Raw genomic sequence first — 24,765 nt, 5'->3', positions numbered from 1 at the left:
CCAATTGCTTGCTTGCGAGTATTATATAAGGTATGGTTTAAAGATCTTTGGCTATGTTCGGCTTCGGGATGTTAATACCACACTTAGGCCTAGGCTAGGCTAGGCTAGGCTATAGGGGTCGTCGGTTTCGTGTTATGGGTCGTCCAATTCTAGGTCGTCCAATTCGAGGTCGCCCGGGTCGTTGGGGTCGTCCAATTCGAGGTCGTCGCTTTCTACACACCCCGATATGGACACCAAAAATGTTAAATAATCGACAAGCTTCGCGTTCGCGAAACGAACTGAGTTGATGCATACATTGCGTCACAAATGTCCGTATTGCGTCAACTAGTATGACCAACCAAGACCTACCAAGACCTGTCAATTTAAAGTGTTATTTTAACGAAATATGATATATATAGACTTCTAATAGCATTTCCAACAATTTCAGCGCGATATAGACACCAAAAAATGTTACGAAAATGTTAAATAATCGACAAGCTTCGTGAAATGAACTGAGTTGTTGATGCATACATTGCGTCACAAATGTCCGTATTGCGTCAACTAGTATGGCTCACTGACACTCGACGCAGTTCTCCTGTCATAGGCCACTGGGTCGTAGGCCTACATTTAACATTTTTGGTGTCTATATCGCGCTACAATTGAGGTTTTATTGTTTGAAAAGCTATTAGAAGTCTATATATATTATATTTCGTTAAAATAACACTTTAAATTGACAGGTCTTGGTAGGTCTTGGTTGGTCATACTAGTTGACGCAATACGGACATTTGTGACGCAATGTATGCATCAACTCAGTTCGTTTCGCGAACGCGAAGCTTGTCGATTATTTAACATTTTTGGTGTCTATGCTAAAATTGAGGTTTTATTGTTGGAAATGCTATTAGAAGTCTGTATATATCATATTTCGTTAAATTAACACTTTAAATTGACAGGTCTTGGTAGGTCTTGGTAGTTCTTGGTAGGTCTTGGTAGGTCTTGGTAGGTCTTGGTATTTAGGAGGACCCGTTCATTTCACGAAGCTTGTCGATTATTTAACATTTTCGTAACATTTTTGGTGTCTATATCGCGCTGAAATTGAGGTTTAATTGTTGGAAATGCTATTAGAAGTCTATATATATTATATTTCGTTAAAATAACACTTTAAATTGACAGGTCTTGGTAGTTCTTGGTAGGTCATACTAGTTGACGCAATACGGACATTTGTGACGCAATGTATGCATCAACTCAGTTCGTTTCGCGAACGCGAAACTTGTCGATTATTTAACATTTTTGGTGTCTATACAGCGCTAAAATTGAGGTTTTATTGTTGGAAATGCTATTAGAAGTCTATATATATCATATTTCGTTAAATTAACACTTTAAATTGACAGGTCTTGGTAGTTCTTGGTAGGTCTTGGTAGTTCTTGGTAGGTCTTGGTATTTAGGAGGACCCGATCGGGAAACTTTATGCCTGTGATCTGACGTTTCATAATGACGTAATCCATTTTTTGCTCAACGATTTGTCTGTTTAGTAAATAAAACATCTGCTGAACAGGAGTAGATGATTGGTCTGTTGAGCAGATTGTCTGCTCAACGGAACTCAATGATTGGTCTGTTGAGAACCCGGTTAGGACCTTGGCTGGATATGAACGCCTGGTGGGGAATACCCGGTTGCTGTAGACTTTTTTTCGTTTTTAGTCGCGACTCTACATACAGGTTATGTATCACGATTATGTGGTGCCCTCTGTAGTAAATAATATGACACCATATTAAAGTTGTCTACGGCCATACTACGTTGAAAACACCGGTTCTCGTCCGATCACCGAAGTTAAAGATGTATTGTCCCTTTGACTTATTCTAAAAAAATAAAGATTTTTACAAAAAGTGGATCATTTTGAAGCATCATAATAGTTATTAACTTTCACCAAAAATTAGTCGAAAAATAACCATTTAACTGAAATACAGACTTTTTTTTGTTAAAAAAATAACTTTGACTTTCAGTCTAAGTTTTCGATCAAAACAAATCTCATAATGCAACGCGCTTGTATGCATAATCATAAAACTTCCTCGCGATTTGTGTGAAAATATCTTCTCAACCAGGGAGATTTCATTATTTATTTATTTATTAATTTACTACTCCCTGTTCTCAACCGTGACGAGTTGTAAACAATCCTAATTAGCACCATGCATAATGCATACTCGTGGTTTAAAATCTTTGTTTACTTTCGCTCTCGCGACGATTTTCCCGACGAAATGTAATCAAATTAATTTACCTGTCAATTACGTAAACTTGTTGTTTTTGGCTCGAATTTTTGACTTAAAGTGTATAACTTTAATATTACTTTGATATGGCCAATTTAAATTTAGAATATTTTGACCTTCATTTTTTGTGTTTCAAGGGACAATACATCTTTAAGCAACGTCGGGCGGTCCTACTAAACACCACCAGATACCACCAGATACCTACTACTAGAGCAATAAATCTTACCACCAGAGAGCAGCCACCTGTTTGGAATTGATTATTAAGGGTATATTGCAAATTTCAAAGCTTAATTCTGTCAGAAACTGATAAAAATTGAAGTTTAAAGTTGAATTTCTCGCCGTCGTATTCCAGAACCGAATGCGTTTCATAAACATTATAGCAACGAAACGAACGCATTCATCCGTGTCTCTCTCCAAACAGGTGGCTGCTCTCTGGTGGTAGGATTTATTGCTCTAGTAGGTATCTGGTGGTGTTTAGTAGGATCCACGTCAAGTTGCAACAAACATCATCTACCGATTAGTGTATATTAATTTCTGAATTTATGTATTAAATGTACGAGTTGCAGAACAAATAAATCAACAATTATTTATTTTTAAATAGTGCACCTTTGATACGTTGGTTGTCAACAAAAACATGTTAGCTACGGCAGTACTAACAGGTCTGATTATAAAAAAGAGTTTAGAACTGAAACGAAAAAAAAACGAAAAAAAAGTCTACAGCACCCGGTATTCCCAGGCGGTCTCCCATCCAAGTACTAACCGGGCCCGACGTTGCTTAACTTCGGTGATCGGACGAGAACCGGTGTTTTCAACGTAGTATGGCCGTAGACAATCAAGGTATTGCACTATGGTGTCATATTTCGTACTATAGAGGGCACCACATAAGCGTGATACATACACCACCACGGACCCACCCCCCCCCCCCTCCCCCTTACTATCAGGTTTAATGATGGTCGAAAATATTGCAACAAACATCATCTATCAATTAGTGTATATTAATTTATGAATTTATGTAATGTACGAGTTGCAGAACAAATAAACCAACAATTATTTATTTTTAAATAGTGCACCTTTAATACATTGGTCGTCAACAAAAACATGTTAGCTACGGTACATGGGGGGAGTGTTGTGTATGTATAACGCTTATGTGGTGCCCTCTATAGTAAATAATATGACACCAACGTAAAATACGTTTATTGTCTACGGCCATACTACGTTGAAAACACCGGTTCTCGTCCGATCACCGAAGTTAAGCAACGTCGGGCCCGGTTAGTACTTGGATGGGAGACCGCCTGGGAATACCGGGTGCTGTAGACTTTTTTTTCGTTTTTTTTTTCGTTTCAGTTCTAAACTCTTTTTTAAACATGTTTTTGTTGACAACCAACGTATTAAAGGTGCACTATTTAAAAATAAATAATTGTTGGTTTATTTGTTCTGCAACTCGTACACATTACATAAATTCATAAATTAATATACACTAATCGATAGATGATGTTTGTTGCAATATTTCCGACCATCATAACCTGATAGTAAGGGGGTGGGGTTTTGGAGTTGGGTGTATGCATCAAGCTTATGTGGTGCCCTCTATAGTACGAAATATGACACCACCATAGTACAATACTTTGATTGTCTACGGCCATACTACGTTGAAAACACCGGTTCTCGTCCGATCACCGAAGTTAAGCAACGTCGGGCCCGGTTAGTACTTGGATGGGAGACCGCCTGGGAATACCGGGTGCTGTAGACTTATCTTCTTTTTTTTTTTTAAAGTTAGAGAACCCCATGACATTGTTGATTATAAGCCTATCATTTTTATTATTAACGTTTATTGTATATCGTATTCAGAACAAAATTTTCATCGCCAGAGGATTACTCATTCAGAAGCTATATCAAGCAGCAAGTTATACTTCTAGAGCCTGACGTTTTTGATAATTTGTAAACTAGGACGGGTCATGCTCAAATTACAAACCCCAGAGCACGTCTGAGAGAAGAGAGTCTATGAAACATTTGCTGATAATACAGTATTATATAGATGCATGACTGACTGTCAATCTAGGCCGATATTATAATACTGTAATTCGCTGTCAGATCTGATAATCATTGAATTATTATCAAAACAGTCCACCATATAGGCGGCCCTACCTAATAGTTAAATTTTTGTTTGTAATAGGATACAATTTGTTCACGCTTTAAGCATCTAGGCTTGACCTTAGCAATAAAATAAACTAAAGTGACAGAAATTGAGTCTGTCTAGTATAATAAAGCAATTATTTAGACATCATTTTTATTTAAATTATTTAATAAGCACATCATCTTTTACAGATTCAGTATTTTTTATTTTTCAATTTCAATTGCACAATTATGACATATCAAAGTATCAATTCTTGTTGTATTTTACTTCAAATACAAAAGTTATTCACTTCTCTGTAACAAAAAAAAAATATATTTATTCACTCTTATAAAAAGAGAAAAGAAACGTTTAATTATAACCCAAAAACCACAAGACAATTTAAGTATTTTTTGCTTTAAATTACATTTTTTCAGGTAAATAATTGTTTGGTTAACGTGAATAACTATTATGTGACAATAAAATGACACATTAAAAAACTAATTGGAAATAAAAAATATTTCTATAGTACAGTATTATTGATCCCATGTATGTAGGCCTACTAAACATGCTTCGGTTTCTTTATGTACAGTAATTAATTTGTATTGTTTATAGACAAACGATTGACCAGGTGACCATGATTATATCGGCATGTCATCAAATGTTATCAGAATAATACGTGTGATATACATCACATTATATAATTCCTTAATTAAAGACGTGTTATTTCGTGTTTTTAATCCGTCATAAAACATTAAGAGATTACGTTTTTAGTGGCCTATGTTTTTATACACCCCTACTAATTGAATGGTTTCACCTATACAAATCATTGATGAAAAGGAAGGTTTGGTTTTGGCGTCGTCGTCGCGAAGAAGAAATATTTTGGGCTAATGGATGTTACTTGTTTTGTGGAATTTCATCGTTATTTCGCCAGAGTTGCATAGGTAAGACATCACATTTGAATAAACCGTATCTGTAGTTTAATAATAACAACAATACAATATATTTTGAAAACCAATGCGTCGAAGATGTGAAGTTAAGTTGATAGTTAAAAGTGTGTTCTCAATGTAGTGCATGGTATGCTAGGTAGCTGAGCATCGGTCGGTCGCCTGCGGTTGGAACAATGTGAACAAGCACACCAAAGCAAGCTAAGATTCAACAATCTAAAAACGCATACGATATAGCAGGGAGGTATCTCCCTGGGAGTATGGTCGAAGCGGCCGCCAACCAAAGCGGCCGCCAATTTAATATCGTCATTTGTATGGAACGCCGTGTGCGCTTTAATCTTGGATTGATGTTGTCAACGCCATGGCCTATAGCGAGTTGAGTTACAGCTCTTCTTTATATTTCTATAACAAGTTGTATAATAAGTTTGCCGGCCGTTAAATCAATGTATATTTTATATGTATTTTAATATTAACTTACATGCTATCGAATCTTATATTCTATTTTTAATATTTACATACTATCAAATCATTTAATAATTTACGTACTTTGTATATCTCATTATATTGGTAGTGAAGGGAAAATATAACGTTGAACTGACACGACGTTTCTCGACCCTCTCCTATCGAATCTATACATTAATAATTTACGTACGGTATTGTCGAATCTTTATATCTCATTTACATACTATTGAATCGTTATACAGTATTGCATTAATAATTTACGTACGGTATTGCCGAATCTTTATATCTCATTTACATACTATCGAATCGTTATACAGTATTGCATTAATAATTTACGTACGGTATTGCCGAATCTTTATACCTCATTTACATACTATCGAATCGTTATACAGTATTGAATTAATAATTTACGTACGGTATTGCCGAATCTTTATATCTCATTTACATACTATTGAATCGTTATACAGTATTGCATTAATAATTTACGTACGGTATTGCCGAATCTTTATATCTCATTTACATACTATCGAATCGTTATACAGTATTGCATTAATAATTTACGTACGGTATTGCCGAATCTTTATACCTCATTTACATACTATCGAATCGTTATACAGTATTGAATTAATAATTTGCGTACGGTATTGCCGAATCTTTATACCTCATTTACATACTATCGAATCGTTATACAGTATTGAATTAATAATTTACGTACGGTATTGCCGAATCTTTATATCTCATTTACATACTATTGAATCGTTATACAGTATTGCATTAATAATTTACGTACGGTATTGCCGAATCTTTATACCTCATTTACATACTATCGAATCGTTATACAGTATTGAATTAATAATTTACGTACGGTATTGCCGAATCTTTATATATCATTTACATACTATTGAATCGTTATTATACAATATTGCATTAATAGTTTGCGTACGGTATTGCCGAATCTTTATATCTCGTTTACCTACTATCGAATCTTTATACAGTATTGCAATAATAATTTACGCCAGTCGAGTTATTAGCAAAAATTGGCGTAATTAATTACCGTACCGTACAGACACTTGCATCTTATATTAGTATTTAAAACTCATTTTAAATTGATTTATATATCTGAAGGTATAAAATCATGTATATTGTAAAAAAAATTAGAAAGAAGAAGAAACTACTAAAGTATAGTTACTTTACTGATTAATTAATATAGGCTACAATAACAAAACTATATATTGTGATATACTTTATTGAAAAAATGTATATCATTCTTAATAATTGGCTTATTATACAGTATATTATATTAATATACAACACAAACACCACAATGAATGTTATTGACTTTATTATTAAACATATATATCATTTATTTAAAATCATTTAGTTAAAATAAGTAGGCTAATCATCGATTCGCCATTTCGTTTAAAAGAACGTATCACATTCAATCTGTAAAATAAAGAGAATAAATTACATTACAATAATGTAGATTGTTATTTACGTCCGAGTAAAGAAAACCTGTCGAAACAATGACAATCAAAGATTACATTACAAACCAACGACAATCAAAGAGCACACGGCGTTCCATACAAATTACCGTTATTGAACTAGCGGCCGCTTTGGTTGGCGGCCGCTTCGACCGTAATCCTCTCCCTGGAAATACATAAGTATGTTTCGGTCTAAGTATATCGTTCGTTCAATTTACTTAACTTCCCTCTTTCACGCGAATTTGACTACATTAACAATTTACAAAAGAAAAATGTGTATCTGGTATTTTAAAAGACATTCAATCGAAAATATACTGTCTGATGAGCAAATGCTTCTTCTTCACCATTCTGTTTACCATCTAGATAGATAATAGGCCTATTTAGAAATCTAGTATTTTTTCAACCATGTACTCATTTACAGTGAACTGGTACAGTATCTTGTCAGGAATTGATGTCTTTCTGTGGTTCACGCTTTCTGTATGACTAGGAAAATGTCCTAACCAATTGGCTACCGCAACTCCTACAGTACAGTTTACTTATTTTTTAGCATTATTCTAGCACAATTATCTCACACCGTATTTCTGCTACGCTATCATAATCTGAAGCTGTTTAGATTCAGACTTTATTCAAACGATATTAAAAGAAAAAAGAAGAAAATAAAAAGTGTAATTATTGTCTAGCCTGCGTTCATCTTTTTCTATTTGTGTCTCACCACTGTTGTTGGATAATAATCAGGTATTTCAACATTGTTGAATTTATTTTATTGCTTTCAACTTGGCCTATATTTTATTTTTTTACAAAATAGGTAGGTATTTATGTCACGGTGAACTTTCGATAAATGATGGAAGTCCTCTCATTGTCAAGTATGTTTACTGAATCTTTTTAAATGATACTATATTTTAAGCAATTTCGATTAAGCATGACATTCGGATGTGGCTTGCCAAATATGATTTTATCCTCCAAGCTCAACATCTGACAGATACAGTAGGAACAACAAAGGATTGACAATGAAAGAGTTGTCGGTTAGTTAAAGAGAGTAAACCTTGCATTATCCAATTGTTAATTTAAAATATTGGAAGATTAATATATTATATATTATTATATTTTTTACTTTATTTTTGGCATTGCCAGGGTTATAACTCTTTCAACTCCACTTCCTTAGACTCAAATGAAACTTAGTTTAGAAAGTTTCTAAACAAAAGCATGATTATGAAATACTGTAGTTTATCCATCGAGTATTTGGCGAGTTGCTCGCTGTTGGATACGTAAATATAAAAAAAAACCATTATAAATGGTAATTTGGTTTAACCATGAATTTCTAATTTAGCTCATGTTACTTAGTGAGTTAATTTTGATCACAGAATTTCATTCTAAAACACAGTGCTTGTCTACAACAACAGTTTGAATATGTTTTTGTTGTACAAAATACACAATAGGGTGATTGTTAAAAGATAAACTTACCAGTTATTTTATCATAATGCAAATATTAGTTATATTAGCTATATATGCTAATGTTTAAACTTTAGAAGGTTCAGTGTGTACTACCTGATTACAGAAATTCAAAAGATACTGTAGGATAGTACTGTAATAACTGACAAATGTAATGTTAATAATACTGTGTTAAAGTAATGTACACAATTCTCTAGTATAATTGTATTTGTATAGTTTTATTTTTCAGTGAGTGAGTCTTCTTTGATGATTTTTTATAAACAAATGGATAATAATTTGTTGCCAGTAAAAATGAGGCTCATAAAAATACTGTACACTGCCATAGTGTACATTATTAATATTTCTCTAAATTGTTTGTTGATTTTATTTGGTGTGCACTCTATTTCGTACATGTTCTATACAATACTTGTATACATACATGTACATATAGTACATGTACTGTCAAGTACTGTGCATTTCAATAAAAAACATGAATTGTGTGTATCTGTTGTATAATGCTATAGTTTTATTGCTTATTTTAGTTAACATGAAGTAGAAACAGGCCCTGGCTTGTCAGGGACATTTGTAATTCTTACCATTCAAATTAGTTACCGAAAACATGAAAGGATATTTTTGAAATTCAGACATACAGTAACTTTACCTGTGTAATGTACTCAAGAAAATTGTAGGTTGGTTGAAAAACCTATACACATCCATGGACAATATATACAAAGGTAAAAGAGATAGCCATCTTAATTGTACTTACCAGCTTATTGTTTACAATATTGGAATAACGAAAATATTAAGAATAGTACTTTATTTTTAACCACAATCAGATTATTTGATTTCAATAGTTCATTTGCACTATATAACTACCTTATCTACTGTACCATACCTATTTTTACTGACACAGTTTTGTGACCTTTGTTTTGAAAATCATAATCCTAAATTTGTAAGACTTTTATTTCTTTTATTATATCTTTTTTAAGACGTTTATCTTGACAGTACAGTAGTACTGTAATTTCTTTCTTTTCAAATATGTTATAAGACTTGGGTATGGTACTATACATAAGAGTTTAATTCCACATACTGTACTGTATACTTTGAAGATAATTCTTCCTACTTTAAATTCTGAATGCAACTAAAGCAGATACGTACACAAGACCATGGGTCAACAGTATTACTAAACACATGGACAGGACGCAAGATTACTTTTAAAATAAACAAAGATTTGTTGAAATGAGATGAAATGATTGGCTTTTTTGAGTTTACGTTTTATAAACTTCAAATATTGCAATTTAAACTTTTACAAATGCAATTTTTTTTAAGGATGTCAAGATAGTTGTAATTTTCACAGATAGAAATGGTTTACATAACCACATCAGCTCTGATCTGTAAATATGATAGTACTGTGTTTATTTTCTGAAAAATGAAACTCGCACTTAAATGCCAAAAGTTTTGTGCGGAGTTATTTTTAATTGCAACTAAAGATCTTTTAAATTCAAATATTTCAACATTATTTTTCAGTACATTAACAGCTTGAACAGGTTGTAAATTATTCTATGACCTGACTGACCCTACTAGAAAAACAACACAAGTTTCCTGAAACCAACAGCTTAGTAAATCAAAAAGTTGATCAGAAATACCTTTCAGGATTGTGTTTGTATCCTCCACTCAAATTCATAGATATTAGCAGGAACAAAAGGCTTACCTTAGCAATTGTTGTGCTAACTATAGGCTCAGGAATTTGCAAAAGAACAGGTGTAAACAAAGAAATGGTTTTGATGTAAGAAAGGTGTTTTGTGACTGTCCAATTTGTCATAGTTTTTAGCAGGTAGTGAGTTTATTCATGCGTGTAGTTTGGCACTGTAAAAAAAATTGTTCTGACATTTTTTATTAAAATACTGTAATTTTTCCAACACAATACAGTGATTTCTAAACAACTTCAAACAATAAAGTACCACATCATTCAAGGGAAGTGCTTGATCGAATGTACTCATACAGTTACTGTACTGTATGTACATTTTTAACTATCAGCAGTGGCCTCCAACACTGGGTATTGCATTGTACTGCTCATGTTTAGATATCAGAGAGTTAACTGATCACAAGCACTTGCAGCAGATGTAACTCAGATACGCTAGCATTTATATTATAGACTACCAACACCACTTTGATTTGTGTAATTTATTTGATTTACAGTACTGTATATTGGAGACTCAACATAACTACAATAAACTGAAAATGTACTTAAAATAAAATCATTATACAGCAAGAAACCATAAAGAAAAATAGAACTTGAAAATACTGTACTGTATGAATTGTTTTAGATGTTTAGATATTATAAATCGGTGTATTTTTCCTAGCCAGACATTGTTTTTTGCAGTTGTAATATTTCATAATTGTGAAAAGTTTGGTTTGGTTCACACTTGAACACAACACAGGGATTACAGTAAGCCCTGCAAGTAATTTGACAAATCATGACCTGATAGATCATATAAACTTCTGCTTGTGATTGGTCAACTCAAGTGTGTCGTGCCTACAATACATTGGAAAGTGGGAAACATGTTTAATTTGCAATACCTTTGATTATATAGCATATCATTAAATTATTTCATATTTTTGACCTTGGATAAAGTTGAAATAAATAAATTGTGTCACCTTGCAGATGTACTTGTGTAGTACAGCAGTATTTTAGTAGTTTGTTTATTATCATATTGCTTCCTATTCAATTACAAAAGGAAGTAATTAATATTGTTGATTGTTTCTATGAGTGTATGATTACTTGACAACTCATTTTTCCCAGCTTCTGATTTCATTTTGTCAAATTTAGCGTCGAAATCGGAAAATATTTTCTACTGTATTGCATTTACCTTTGCTAGTGAAATACAATTTTAAATATTAATTTGTCTTTGCCACAGTAAGCATGCTTAAAATTTGTTTCTGATGAAATTATATTTAAGAATCTTCTTTAGCATAGTTGTTAATTTTATGTTTACATGCTTGGTTCGCTCTATTCTAGCATAATGTACACAATTATCTACAGTGACTGTTCAAACAATCTGCTGCATAATAGCTGTAAATTATTCTAAATAGATTGAATTGAAGATGGTATAGAGAACTGTTTATAATTAATGTAGTTTATTACAGGGTCAGTATCAAGGGGAATGTCTGGTCTTTCTTGAAATCTGTTCACAAAATGTACAGTAGTAATATTTGGATACAATATACTGTACGTACAGTAGTGTTGGACTAACTGGAGATCTGCAATGTGGTTTTAACTGTTGAATGGAATCATGGGAAATGGCAATGTTTTTCCATAGGGAGTGGTAGCGATAGTTGTAATTAAACTAATGCATGCTTTTTGTATTAAATCTTGGTTGTGTGAATACTGCAATTTGTACTACAATAAAGCATAGGTATTGGATTTCAGCAGAATTATAACCTTTTGTGAAGCTTAATTTCACTAAATACCGATTTGAAAGATGTTGTTTTGCGAGAAAGAAAATTGCAAATTTGTAGTATGTACTGTTTAGCTTTAGTTACACTTTACAGTACAGTAATGTATCAACACATTTTTTTATTTGGCCTTGGTACAGTACTGTGTTCTAAAGTCATGTGGTGTAGTGTACAATGTTGAATATGAGGTGCCAAATGATTTAGTCAAGTGTACAGTATTTTTGCTAACACCAGAAGGAATTTTTAGCCTGCACTGCATACTGTCATGTAATCTTATTCAAGCACAAAACCGCATTGCTTCATAAAGTAGAAGTGGATATAGTTTACAGCCAGCCTGGCATTAATTGTAAACATACAAGGCTACCGTAGGCTATAAATCGTGCTTAGGGAGAGGCAAAGAAAGCAGTTTATAAGCTTTATGCCATCAAGTTCAATAGGGGTGATATTTAAGTGATAATGTTTAAAAATGAACTACAGTAATTGACTGGCGGCATGTTAAAAACGAAATACCTGCTTCTACTGTAAATCAAGAATAATAGAAAACTGTACAAAAAAACATTAAATACAACTTACAAGTGCAATTTTTTTAGTGTAAAATAATTAACTAGATTCACATACAGTTCAGAGTTTGGTACTGTTAAGTGTATTGAAATATGAATGCTTGATATGCTTGAATAAATTAGTAATATTTAGATATTCTGTGAATTTACAGTAATTCATTCATTAATAATTGCTAACACCGTCTAATGTTACAGTATTTGATCTAGATACATAATTTCAACAGGTCATATTTGCCAACTTATCAAAGTCCAATGATAGTATACAATACAGTACATATGTACTTATATAAAATCTGGCTTGTTACCAACAAATTGATTTCTGTATCTGTCAATCTTTACAATATCTGCCATAACAACACCGCACATTTGAAGAGAATCTTGCGACTTTAGTGTTCCGTAAAATCTTAAAAATTACGCAAAATAATAATTAAACTTTAAGGACCTGAGCACAATGTGTGTTGCAGCTGGCGATGATTTAGAAAAGGGTGAAGTGTTTGAGCCGCCAGCCATGCAAAATGCGATCCAATCGAACAATTTTGCAGTCAGGCTTACTCTATGTGTGCGTAAGAAAAAAATATAGACAATTGCTTTCTACCAGAAACAATACAGATAATGTTTGCCATCATTTCTAATATTAATTGTGTAATTGATTTAATACTGGCATGATACAGTAATCTCTGTTTTCTTCCTTTTTACTTAATGTGGCATATACAGTACATACATACACACATCTGTAGGAGCATAGAGCAAAGAACCTGGTAAAGAGAAATAGGAGAGAGTACAATACAATAGCCCTAGACATTGTCTGCATTGTTTCCTAACAAAGCAATCTGCATAGACATGTTTACCTGACCAGGCATTGGATCAATAAACCAACAGTAACATTAAGCTTGGTTCTTAAGTAAAACATTCCATGCTTATTCATGTCCTTATGATAATTCTGAAGCTATGCAACATCCCTCAGGGATGATATGATCATTCAAGTTGTCTGAAATTGAAAGGCTGTACTACTTTTGAAGAATTTTAATTAAAAGATTGTGATAGTGGTATGAAAAGTAGTTACAACTCTTTAAAGCGGATATAATATTTGGTTCAAATGTACATAAATTGATAATGTGTAACAGAAATCATGGCGAAAAAAAAAATACACTAGATAGGTACAGTACTGTAGTACAACCTGATGGTGCCATATTTGGTTATTCCACAGAAAAGGAAAAAGTTTAGATCTCAATGGAGATGCAAAATAAAATAAGCAAAAACCTAAATAAAAACCTAAAGCAAAATAGTCAGAAAAATTTGCAGAGCTTTCGGGCAACACTAGCCCTTCATACTGATCAGTGAAAGTTATATTTACCAGGTTTTTTCCCACACAATTTATTTTTTTTTTTTTTCAATGCCCTTCTATTTACAGTATTTGTATACAATATTATACTGAAAGTGCTTACTGTACTGTAAAACTAGTTCATATCCATTTTTTGTGTTTATTATTCATTGGAAGACAGTGGGAGGGAAAGTCATTCCTTTTCAAAATGCTTTGCCAGATATTTGACTTCCTTGGCCTTGGTGTTGGCATTGACATTGTCTGAGAGGAGGCTGGTATAAATGCTTCATGATGAATGCAAGGCCTCCTGGGGTAAGCTAAGTGGATCTATTACCTGCACTGTGGTTGGTCATATCAATTGGGTCAGGTTGCAAGATATATTTTCATAGCATTCCATTATGTGACTGGTTCAAATTTCACATGAAATGTCAAGTAGTTTCTTTAACATCTTAATTTATATGAAGAAACATGCATATAACAGTTCTGTAAAGCAATAAACTTTAGATTGATTGATGGATTGATTGATTTTTTTACTTTCAGAAATAAATCCATATAATAATGTTACCAAGAAAATACTCAAATTGTATTCACAGTACATACATAGTTCAATTTTCCATTTAAAAGAATTTTTGTTGACAAGCAAATGTTCAGATAAGATACAGTATTACTATTATAGTGTTTTTAGGCTTTCAAAATGTCATAATAATAATATGATTAATTTGGCTGTACACTAAAAGCTTTTAGCTGTGGCAAACACCTGTTCAAATGCAGGGTCATTGTCTATGAAACGCTTCCTCTATTGGATCATTATTGACATTCTTATTTGTTTTTTTCTTTAATGCATACTTTCTTTACGATAATCAGGCACGTTTCTTCTCCCTTTACTATAGAGTGTATAGAAATATAAAAAACAAAATGAGGCTTCTAAATAAAAAAAACAACCTGAGAAAGAGAACTTTAATGTTAGAACATTATCATCTGTAATTTAGTAAACAGTTTCTTCATTTTGTGAGAAACTCATATTTTATTTATAGTTTGCTTTCTCATCTTTTTCAAATATTTTGATCCTTATTGGAAAAAAAATGTTTATATTAAAGACGCATATAAAGAAGAAACATACTACAGTATTTGTTTTTAAAAACCAACAATTTATTTCAAAGTGATGTATTAAAAAAAAGTGAATATAGATTAGAAAGTACAGTATGGTTGTGTCTGATGTTGGACAAACAGCTGAAATACTCATGCAAAGTTTATATGTGGTAGTAAAAGTCTACCCATGTCTGATAAAGTTGGTGATCAGACCATAAAATATATAATTCTGCATTGATGATTCCGTACCTTGCTGGTGTTGACCAATGAGCAACAAGTTTTTCCTAAAATCTTCAAAAGTTCTCTCATTTTACTGTACTGTATACATTATACAGTACTGTAGCTCATGTAGTACATCATTTTATTCTAATGCAGTCAACTAATTATTTTTACTGCAATATACAGTTCAATATCATAGGAGAACAATTTATTTTTAATAATATAACTGTTAAAACTAAATCAATCATCATGTTCAAGTACTGGGTAAAAGGTTGTAAACCCTTCTTTATACCTGACTGGGATGTTCCATTGTTATAAAAGGGGTTATTTTTAAACTACAGATAATTATTATTATTATACAGTACACGCTGCTGCTCATCCTTTAATTCTCATATGTGATATTATTGACTTTATAGTGTCAAGTCTTTATTTGAAAGTTGACTTTTATAGCATGTTGTACAGATTTGTTGCAATTTTTTTTTCATGTTCATGTACTGTATGTACAATCTGAACATCTGCCTGTATCCATGGTACTGTAGATTGAATATTTACTATTTTCATCTTCTTGTTGCAGATGAATTAGCAATCTGTCTCTAACAGTAGGACTTGCGCAACCCTCCCTCCACACCAACATGGATTCGGACACAACTATTCAGTCCGAAAAAAGCAACCATTCACGGAAGAACAGGCGTTACAAGAACCGGGACACCGACTGTGACGATGACAGTGATTATAACTATGGCAGACGAGGGCGGCGTTCACGCAATCATGAGAACTCGGATCATGAACCATCAAGGAGAAGGAGTGGGATGAATAAAAGCGATCGATCGGTGACGATACAGACACCACCAAGATCAGAGGGAGATGATCGAGATGAGGTAGAGTAAACTACTGTAATACTGTATATGTAAAATGAAAAATAAATCAATTATATCTATTTTTATTGTGAGTATGGTCCTGTTTATGCTGCATAATGCTGAAGAACTATTTATTTGAAAATAGATTAAAATATTTATGTACCAAGTTTGTGATTTTTAATCTATTTTCACATTGATACGCAAATGCAACTCAGACGGTCGAAACGGTACAGTATGATAGTTGCTGTAATGCAAGGTCAACAGTGGTCAATTGAAGAACCATTATTTTTAGTTTAAGCTGTCCATTATATGACAAATAAATAAAAAAAAAAACTTATGAGCGTATGAGAGTTGTGACTGTGAGGGTTGGGAATATTCTGTAAGAAGTTTATTGCATGTTTAAACACAAACCCAAAAATAATATTTTTAGAATCAGTATTACCATAGAGTAATATCTTGATGGTCACAGTACTTTATACTGGAATACAATAGGCTTACAGAGGTTGAAGATATCCATATTAATAGGCGCTGAATGACCCAATGACACACAACTTGAATCGCGTGCTGTCATCCACTTGGGCTAGAAATTAGAATTTGAATCATCCTGCATCTAAATTACTATTTAATGAGTTTGGAATAAACAGTGCATAATTTGATGATAATTATGTGGGTGATAATGTTATACAATGCCTTGTACTTGAACTAAGAGAGAATGAGAATTTGATGCTATGCTGCACTGTACTGTACGTATAAAGAGTTTGAATAAAAAATGCATATTTTGATCATTATCATAAAAATATGTCATCTGTTTAGTAATAACTACTTACTAATTTTTTTTTAATAACAATTGGTAATAAGGGTTATTGTATGAATAATTGTACAATATCATTGTACACAGTAAATAATGTATGAAATTGATGCACATGAGTAAACTTTAACAGATGTTACTATATTTATGGAAACTTACTGTACATACAGTAGAAAGAAAATATGCATTAAAATATTACTAAATGAGGGTTGCTCTTCCCCAAAATAGCCTACTGTACTGTACTGTAAATAATTCAACACATATTATTGAGATAATTACACTAGAGTAATGACCATGAAAACATAATGACTCATGCACTATACATCGATTCACTGAATCTATGGATGTGGATTGCTAGATAAAAATAAAATAAATATTACTAAATGAGGGTTGCTCTCCCCAAAATAATTCAATAAATAATATAGAGATAATTACAGTAAAGTAATGACAATGAAAACATAATGACTCATGCACTATACTGTACATCGATTCACTGAATCTATGGATGCGGATTGCTTGATAAAAATGGAAGACTCGATGAATCATCCATTAGTACAAACGTTATGATTACGTAGTTCCAAGCTGTTACCATGGAGAGTTAATTTATTTGTATTTTGTATAGTTAATCTTGCACTGCACTTATTTACTATACATTAATTAATATTAATTTGTTTGGTTGATTTTAATTTTTATAAAGGATAAACTACTTTTTTTAACAATTCAAAAAAGAAAGAGCACTACTGTAGGGCACAGTTGTTGAAATACATTTCGTTTACCAGATAAAAGTCAAAATATTTACAATTATTAACACAATTGAAATATTATTTTTGTAGGTCATTGAAGTCCAAATTTTACCTCAAGATGATAACTGGGGAGACAACACAACTGCTATTACCGGAACCTCCGACCGTTCGTCAATGGACGACCTCACAAGGATTGCCAAAGGTATTGAAGATAGTGTGGGATTTGACTGTAGTCGTTATTTTGGATTATTAGTAACAGGAATATTGTCGTTTATTGCATTCCTGTCACCAATTGCATTTGTTGTAATACCACAGATTATGTGGGCAGACGAACTTTTTCCATGCGATACCTCTTGCGAAGGTCTTTTTATAAGTATGTCGTTTAAGCTGCTTATCTTAGCTATTGGTAGCTGGGCATTATTCTTCCGAAAACCAAAATCAACACTGCCACGCATATTTGTTTTTCGCATGACACTCATGGCGCTCGTATTTGTATTTCTCGTCACATATTGGTTGTTTTATTGTGTTCGGATTGTAAGTAAGCGAGACAGTAACTATTATGGGATTGTTCTCTATGCTGTTTCGTTAGTCGATGCTCTTGTATTTATACATTACGTTGGAGTAATATTACTGGAATTACGACAACTTCAAACTTTGTACACACTTAAAGTTGTGCGTTCACCAGATGGAGCTAGTAAGTTTTACTCGGTAGGACAATTAAGTATTCAACGAGCTGCTGCATGGATCTTAGAACAGTATTACCGTGACTTTTCCATTTATAATCCTCATTTGTTACGAGTGCCAACTTCTCGTATTGCTAAACGACTCTCAAATTTTAAATTTTACAATGTGGATGGTCCTGGTAACAATACAGCAGAACGGTCGCGTGCTATAATGGCAGCATCTGCTCATCAACGAGACGCTCGCCGCAATGAGCGATTTTACGAGGAAGAGGATTATGTTCGCCGGGTTAAAAAGCGACGAGCACGTCTTGAAGTTGCCGCAGAGGAAGCCTTCACACATATCAAGCGACTGCACCAGGATAACGGACATCATCAAATAATGAATCCAACAGAAGCTGCACAGTCAATCTTCCCGTCATTAGCGCGAGCATTACAAAAATATTTACGTGTCACGAGACAACAGCCGAAATGGTCTGTGGAAAAAATTATAGAGCATTTAGCGACATGTATCAGCTACAATCTATCGGCAAAAGCTTTTCTCGAGGCATTCCTTCAACCAGGTCCATGTATAGTGGAAACGCATCGTGTGGAATCAAAGTGTGAAAACTGGGAACTTGTGTCAGACACAGTTGTTTCACGTCCATTAAAAGCAGATCATACATTTCAATTGCGGCAAGGGGAGGTAATGCTACAAGTGTTTGTGATGAAAACTCCGCATTTTAGAATGTTTGAAGAAGCGTACGATTATAAAGATAATAAATTTACATTACGTCTTCAATCCGAGACCTCAGTTTGATCAGAGCTTTTAGAAGTTACAAATTAAAAAGAAAACAAATTTTGCCATCTTGATTCATATTATTAGATATACTGTACCCTGTAGCTCCAATTGTGTCACCAATCAAAGATAATTTTTTAAAGAGTTTTTTTTTTACTTAAAAATCTTATCTTTTAGTTTTTACATAAATTCATTCAGAAATTGTATTTTCTATGAAAAAGATCAAATTAAATGTCGCAAAACAATGTTGGATTTTCAAATTTAAAAACCTGTAAATATAAGATTATTGTTTTTGATCTTAAAGGCAACATTTAAACAGTTTACTGTATTTTTCATTTGGATACTGTGCACGTTTTCAGAAGTATCAATTATAGTACATAATTTCTTTGTAAGAGTAACATTAATAATTGTTAATAATTTCCAGCATAAACTAAGAGATATCTTTTCAAAATAATTATCCTAAAATTAGAGTTCTTTAATATTGAAGACGTACAATACTTTGATTGATACTTTGATCCCATTCTGCAGTATACCAAATGGTATCTTATTAGTAATTGGTTTAGTTGAAAATGTTGCTCAGTCATTTTTGTTTTCAAACTAATCCGGCCTAGGCAATTTTGGTTAAATTGTAACATTTTTAATTGCTATTTTATATAATTTTATATTTTAAAATTTTTTAATTTCAAAAAAGATTTTAAACATAATCAAATGGTTACGACATGACAACATGTTTTTATTATTAGAGTGGGTGAATCAAAGGAACAGCAATTAATGTAAACTAGAATTTGGGCTGAATACCTGTGTTTGGCCCTACAGTACATTATATTTTTGGAACAAATAACAAATTATTTACAATAAGTAAAGACCTATCACTGTAACAGGAGGCTCATTTGTATATTTTAACATACAACCAGTGGTACAAAGTGCTACAAGAATTTATCTTGTTTAATTACAGTACATTAGTTCATTAAAAAAAAATCGGTTGTTGAAAACTTTTTTATTAATAGTGTCAAATTTACATAACAATTTGCCAAGAATGCTTCCGAACCAACCTGCAGATCCTTTTTTTTAAATTCTTTTTTTTTGTGTAGTATTTGTACAAAGATTAAAACAAACCAAACGATGTATATAACTTTTTTTTAGATGAATATTATAGAAATGTGTTTTTGTTGTATTTTCTGAAATGACAGTTAAATAAATGCATTATCTTCTTGTAGTAATTTGACATTTGACCTTGCAGTATTGTATCCAAGATATCATTATTTGAAAATTGATGATACAACCACACTGTCATTTATTTTATGTTGAATACAGTGAGAGAATTTTAAAATTATTAAATGTATTCATTATGGTTATGAACACTATGAATTGACATATTAATACCCTTTTCACACCTGCATAAATTGTTACAAGTTGTAAGGAGTTCCCGACTTATTACATTTTTCATACACGCATATACAAACTGTGAGAAATCTCGGAAGAAAGCATAGTTGTATGCTATTTGATTACTATTATTGGTCAGTTTGATACCAGGGCAACACACGCGTGCGCAGTTGCATCTTAGGACATCTTAGAACAAATGCAGGCCTCTTATAAGTGAGTCCTTTTTGAAATTTTGGAGAATTTCTTTACACAAAACCTGGTTACAACTTGTTACTTTTTGCAGTGTGAAAAGGGTATTTTGATTGATGTTACAGTAACATCCATTACTTGAAATGCTGTACTGTACTTCTCTCAATTATCTTCCATTTGAGTAGTCTAACAGCTACTGGACCAAATTCTGGGCCCTATAGCCTCCTTACCCTGACCGCATGACCTCTTAATAAACATACCTAGGGACCGAATGCACACCCACTTAATGTGCTACAGTTAATTAACCTTTTTCATGTTTGTTAATATAAACCATGTCCAACTAATAGATGAAATAAATGTGTATGTTCTTGTAGAGAGATCTGAATATTTGTGGAGATTTTGTATGACTCAAAACAATGCACATACAAGCCAAGTTTAATAAAAAGCATAGACTTCACTTTAATATCATAAATGATTAATAGGCCTACAGTCCAGTTGGCCTACTACTGTATATAATGCAATGCCATACCTCATAACTCCTTTATTGTAACATTAGAAAAGCTTAAAATAACTTGTATCTAAAACTATAGCTACAGCTGCATAACAAAAAAAGCAATTGGAATGTTTTATTTGTATTGTATCCAATCTAAATATGTTTTGTATTCCAAAATTCATTTCAGAATAATAAATACTGCATTTCACCTAATATTCCAATCTTGATTTCAACTTGATAATAACTTCTGATGAATATTGGTGACTATTTGTGGTTATATAGGGTCTTTGATCCTGGCAGCTGTGGATAACATATTACTGATATTTCTGTTAAACAAAATAAACACACAGTTAACATGCTTTTAACAACAACAGACCAATGTGCATCTTTTCATTCAATCACCATAAAGTATATTTTATGACTGTTATTCAGACATACATCACATTACGATGAGGTGGGCTTCAATCAATTGCAATCACAGTGCAAAAAGTAAAGCAAAAACAACAGTTACAATACATTTGTTTTATTGATACATTAATTTTTAAACATACTACAAAACTATATTCAGTTTAATCACTACAGTCTACAATAATTACAAGAGAAAAATAAAACTAGAATTTAATTCGTCACTTTGACGAATTATAGGTGATCATTTTTATCATTTTACTGAAATTAATTTTTTTTAAACATGCACGTACGTTAACATACGATCGGAAAATGTTGATGTATGCCATCCTATTATATGCTTATAGTGCTGAGTTGTGCCTATATGCCATATACAATATGTACAGTATATACTGTATATCTATATACAGTGTAGCATAGGTGAAATTACGGGACACACATGTTCTAATTTTTTGGCATGATGACGTTATCAAACTAAACTTTAAGATGACAATTTCGAAAGATAATTAATTGAGCAAAAAAATATAAGATTTGGAAAAAAATTTGGCACGTAGAAGCGCTGTGCGCGCTCTTTGAATTGTGTATAACTTTGACGAAAAATATGAAAAAACTACTTTTTCACTCCAACTGGCCATATGTTAACGTCACAACATCCGATAGGCTTAATTTTTATATGAATTAATATCTACATTTCATCAGCTTTCATAATAAATTATAATCATCAAGGTAACCTTCAATTCTGAAGAGCTGTAAGATATTCAAATTTACTGCGAAGGTGAAATTACACGGCCTACGTTATTCAAGTTTTTACGCGTGATGACGTCATTAAAATGAAGATAGTGTCAACTCATGATAAAGCTAATTAATTAAGCAAGCACATACTGAAAGTTGTGCGAAATTCGAGCACACATAACCAAGATGCGCTCTGTTGAATGTGATAATCTACACAAAAAGATAACAAATCCTAATTTTTAAATTCAAGTGGCCATTTGATGACGTCAAAACATTTTGTACGTAAAATGTGTACATGAATTCATATCTACAACTCAATGGCTTCCAGAATAAGTTAAAAAAATCGGGGGTCATCTTGCATTCTGAAGAATTATTTTCATTTTAAAAAAGACCTATTTTTCACCATTTTCAGAACTTTTGTAAAATTAATGTGCGCATTTTGTCATTTTTAACGTGCTCGTATAGTGTTATTTTAAGTCGGAACTGACTCAAATTTGGTGAATGTACTAAGGATGGCGAGTAGAATGAGATTTGTAAAAAAAATTCATATTTTTTACGCTTTTTAAGTATCGCGCGCGCAAAATTTTTTTTTGCGCAGTAATTTTTGGAAACACGCAAATGGCCTAATTCATGCTCTAAATTGATCAAAACCTAATTTTGCGCGTTTTAAATTTTTAGCGCGCGATTTCACATGCATGACCTTGAAACGCGCAACTTTTTATTTGCTAATATTTTTACCCTTGATCTGAAGTTTACGTGTAGTGAATTCCATTAATATGTGATAATGAATTTTGGAGATATGATTGATAATGTGATTTCGCAAAATGGCGTATAAATGTCGTCACGGATGAGTGATCACGCTGGAAAGCTTATTAGGATTAAGTTATATTATTTGAAAGATATTCTGAAATTTTTGTAATCATTGACATTAAACTTTTTTAGATAATTGTTACACAAAATAGTGTACAGAAACAATAAAAAGAAAAAAAAGAAAAAAAATAAAAAAAATAAAAAAAACTAGAATTTAATTCGTCACTTTGACGAATTATAGGTGATCATTTTTATCATTTTACTGAAATTAATTTTTTTTAAACATGCACGTACGTTAACATACGATCGGAAAATGTTGATGTATGCCATCCTATTATATGCTTATAGTGCTGAGTTGTGCCTATATGCCATATACAATATGTACAGTATATACTGTATATCTATATACAGTGTAGCATAGGTGAAATTACGGGACACACATGTTCTAATTTTTTGGCATGATGACGTTATCAAACTAAACTTTAAGATGACAATTTCGAAAGATAATTAATTGAGCAAAAAAATATAAGATTTGGAAAAAAAATTTGGCACGTAGAAGCGCTGTGCGCGCTCTTTGAATTGTGTATAACTTTGACGAAAAATATGAAAAAACTACTTTTTCACTTCAACTGGCCATATGTTAACGTCACAACATCCGATAGGCTTAATTTTTATATGAATTAATATCTACATTTCATCAGCTTTCATAATAAATTATAATCATCAAGGTAACCTTCAATTCTGAAGAGCTGTAAGATATTCAAATTTACTGCGAAGGTGAAATTACACAGCCTACGTTATTCAAGTTTTTACGCGTGATGACGTCATTAAAATGAAGATAGTGTCAACTCATGATAAAGATAATTAATTAAGCAAGCACATACTGAAAGTTGTGCGAAATTCGAGCACACATAACCAAGATGCGCTCTGTTGAATGTGATAATCTACACAAAAAGATAACAAATCCTAATTTTTAAATTCAAGTGGCCATTTGATGACGTCAAAACATTTTGTACGTAAAATGTGTACATGAATTCATATCTACAACTCAATGGCTTCCAGAATAAATTAAAAAAATCGGGGGTCATCTTGCATTCTGAAGAATTATTTTCATTTTAAAAAAGACCTATTTTTCACCATTTTCAGAACTTTTGTAAAATTAATGTGCGCATTTTGTCATTTTTAACGTGCTCGTATAGCGTTATTTTAAGTCGGAACTGACTCAAATTTGGTGAATGTACTAAGGATGGTGAGTAGAATGAGATTTGTAAAAAAAATTCATATTTTTTACGCTTTTTAAGTATCGCGCGCGCAAAAACGCATTTTTGCGCAGTAATTTTTTGAAACACGCAAATGGCCTAATTCATGCTCTAAATTGATCAAAACTTAATTTTGAGCGTTTTAAATTTTTAACGCGCGAAATCACGCGCATGAACCTAGGTGCGCGTGCGTTTTTATTTGCTAATATTTTTACCCTTGATCTGAAGTTTACGTGTAGTGAATTTCATTAATATGTGATAATGAATTATGGAGATATGATTGATAATGTGATTTCGCAAAATGGCGTATAAATGTCGTC

The 24,765-nt window shown here is 32.4% G+C and overlaps 1 protein-coding gene and 3 non-coding genes across 4 annotated transcripts; 3 read left to right on the top strand and 1 right to left on the bottom strand.

The window, feature by feature from the left end:
* Positions 1-2,949: 2,949 nt before the first annotated feature.
* On the bottom strand, positions 2,950-3,068 carry LOC144851202 (5S ribosomal RNA). Its single transcript, XR_013614162.1, has one exon. It is a non-coding gene; the product is annotated as a 5S ribosomal RNA (ribosomal RNA).
* Positions 3,069-3,436: 368 nt separating this feature from the next.
* LOC144851199 (5S ribosomal RNA) lies at positions 3,437-3,555 on the top strand. The gene has a single exon (XR_013614161.1). It is a non-coding gene; the product is annotated as a 5S ribosomal RNA (ribosomal RNA).
* A 311-nt stretch (positions 3,556-3,866) lies between these two features.
* On the top strand, positions 3,867-3,985 carry LOC144851184 (5S ribosomal RNA). The gene has a single exon (XR_013614156.1). It is a non-coding gene; the product is annotated as a 5S ribosomal RNA (ribosomal RNA).
* Positions 3,986-5,185: 1,200 nt separating this feature from the next.
* On the top strand, positions 5,186-21,131 carry LOC144849733 (vang-like protein 1). The gene is made up of 3 exons (XM_078706760.1): positions 5,186-5,289; positions 15,883-16,186; positions 17,807-21,131. Exons 2-3 carry the CDS (start codon positions 15,941-15,943, stop codon positions 19,193-19,195), a joined length of 1,635 nt encoding a protein of 544 aa, XP_078562886.1. The 5' UTR covers positions 5,186-5,289; positions 15,883-15,940; the 3' UTR covers positions 19,196-21,131.
* The last annotated feature ends 3,634 nt before the right edge of the window (positions 21,132-24,765 follow it).

The sequence above is a fragment of the Antedon bifida genome, chromosome 8 (assembly GCF_963402885.1).
Source record: "Antedon bifida chromosome 8, ecAntBifi1.1, whole genome shotgun sequence".
NCBI lineage: Eukaryota > Metazoa > Echinodermata > Crinoidea > Comatulida > Antedonidae > Antedon > Antedon bifida.
The sequence above is the reverse complement of the archived record's forward strand: the minus strand, read 5'-3'. Positions and strand labels throughout refer to the sequence as shown.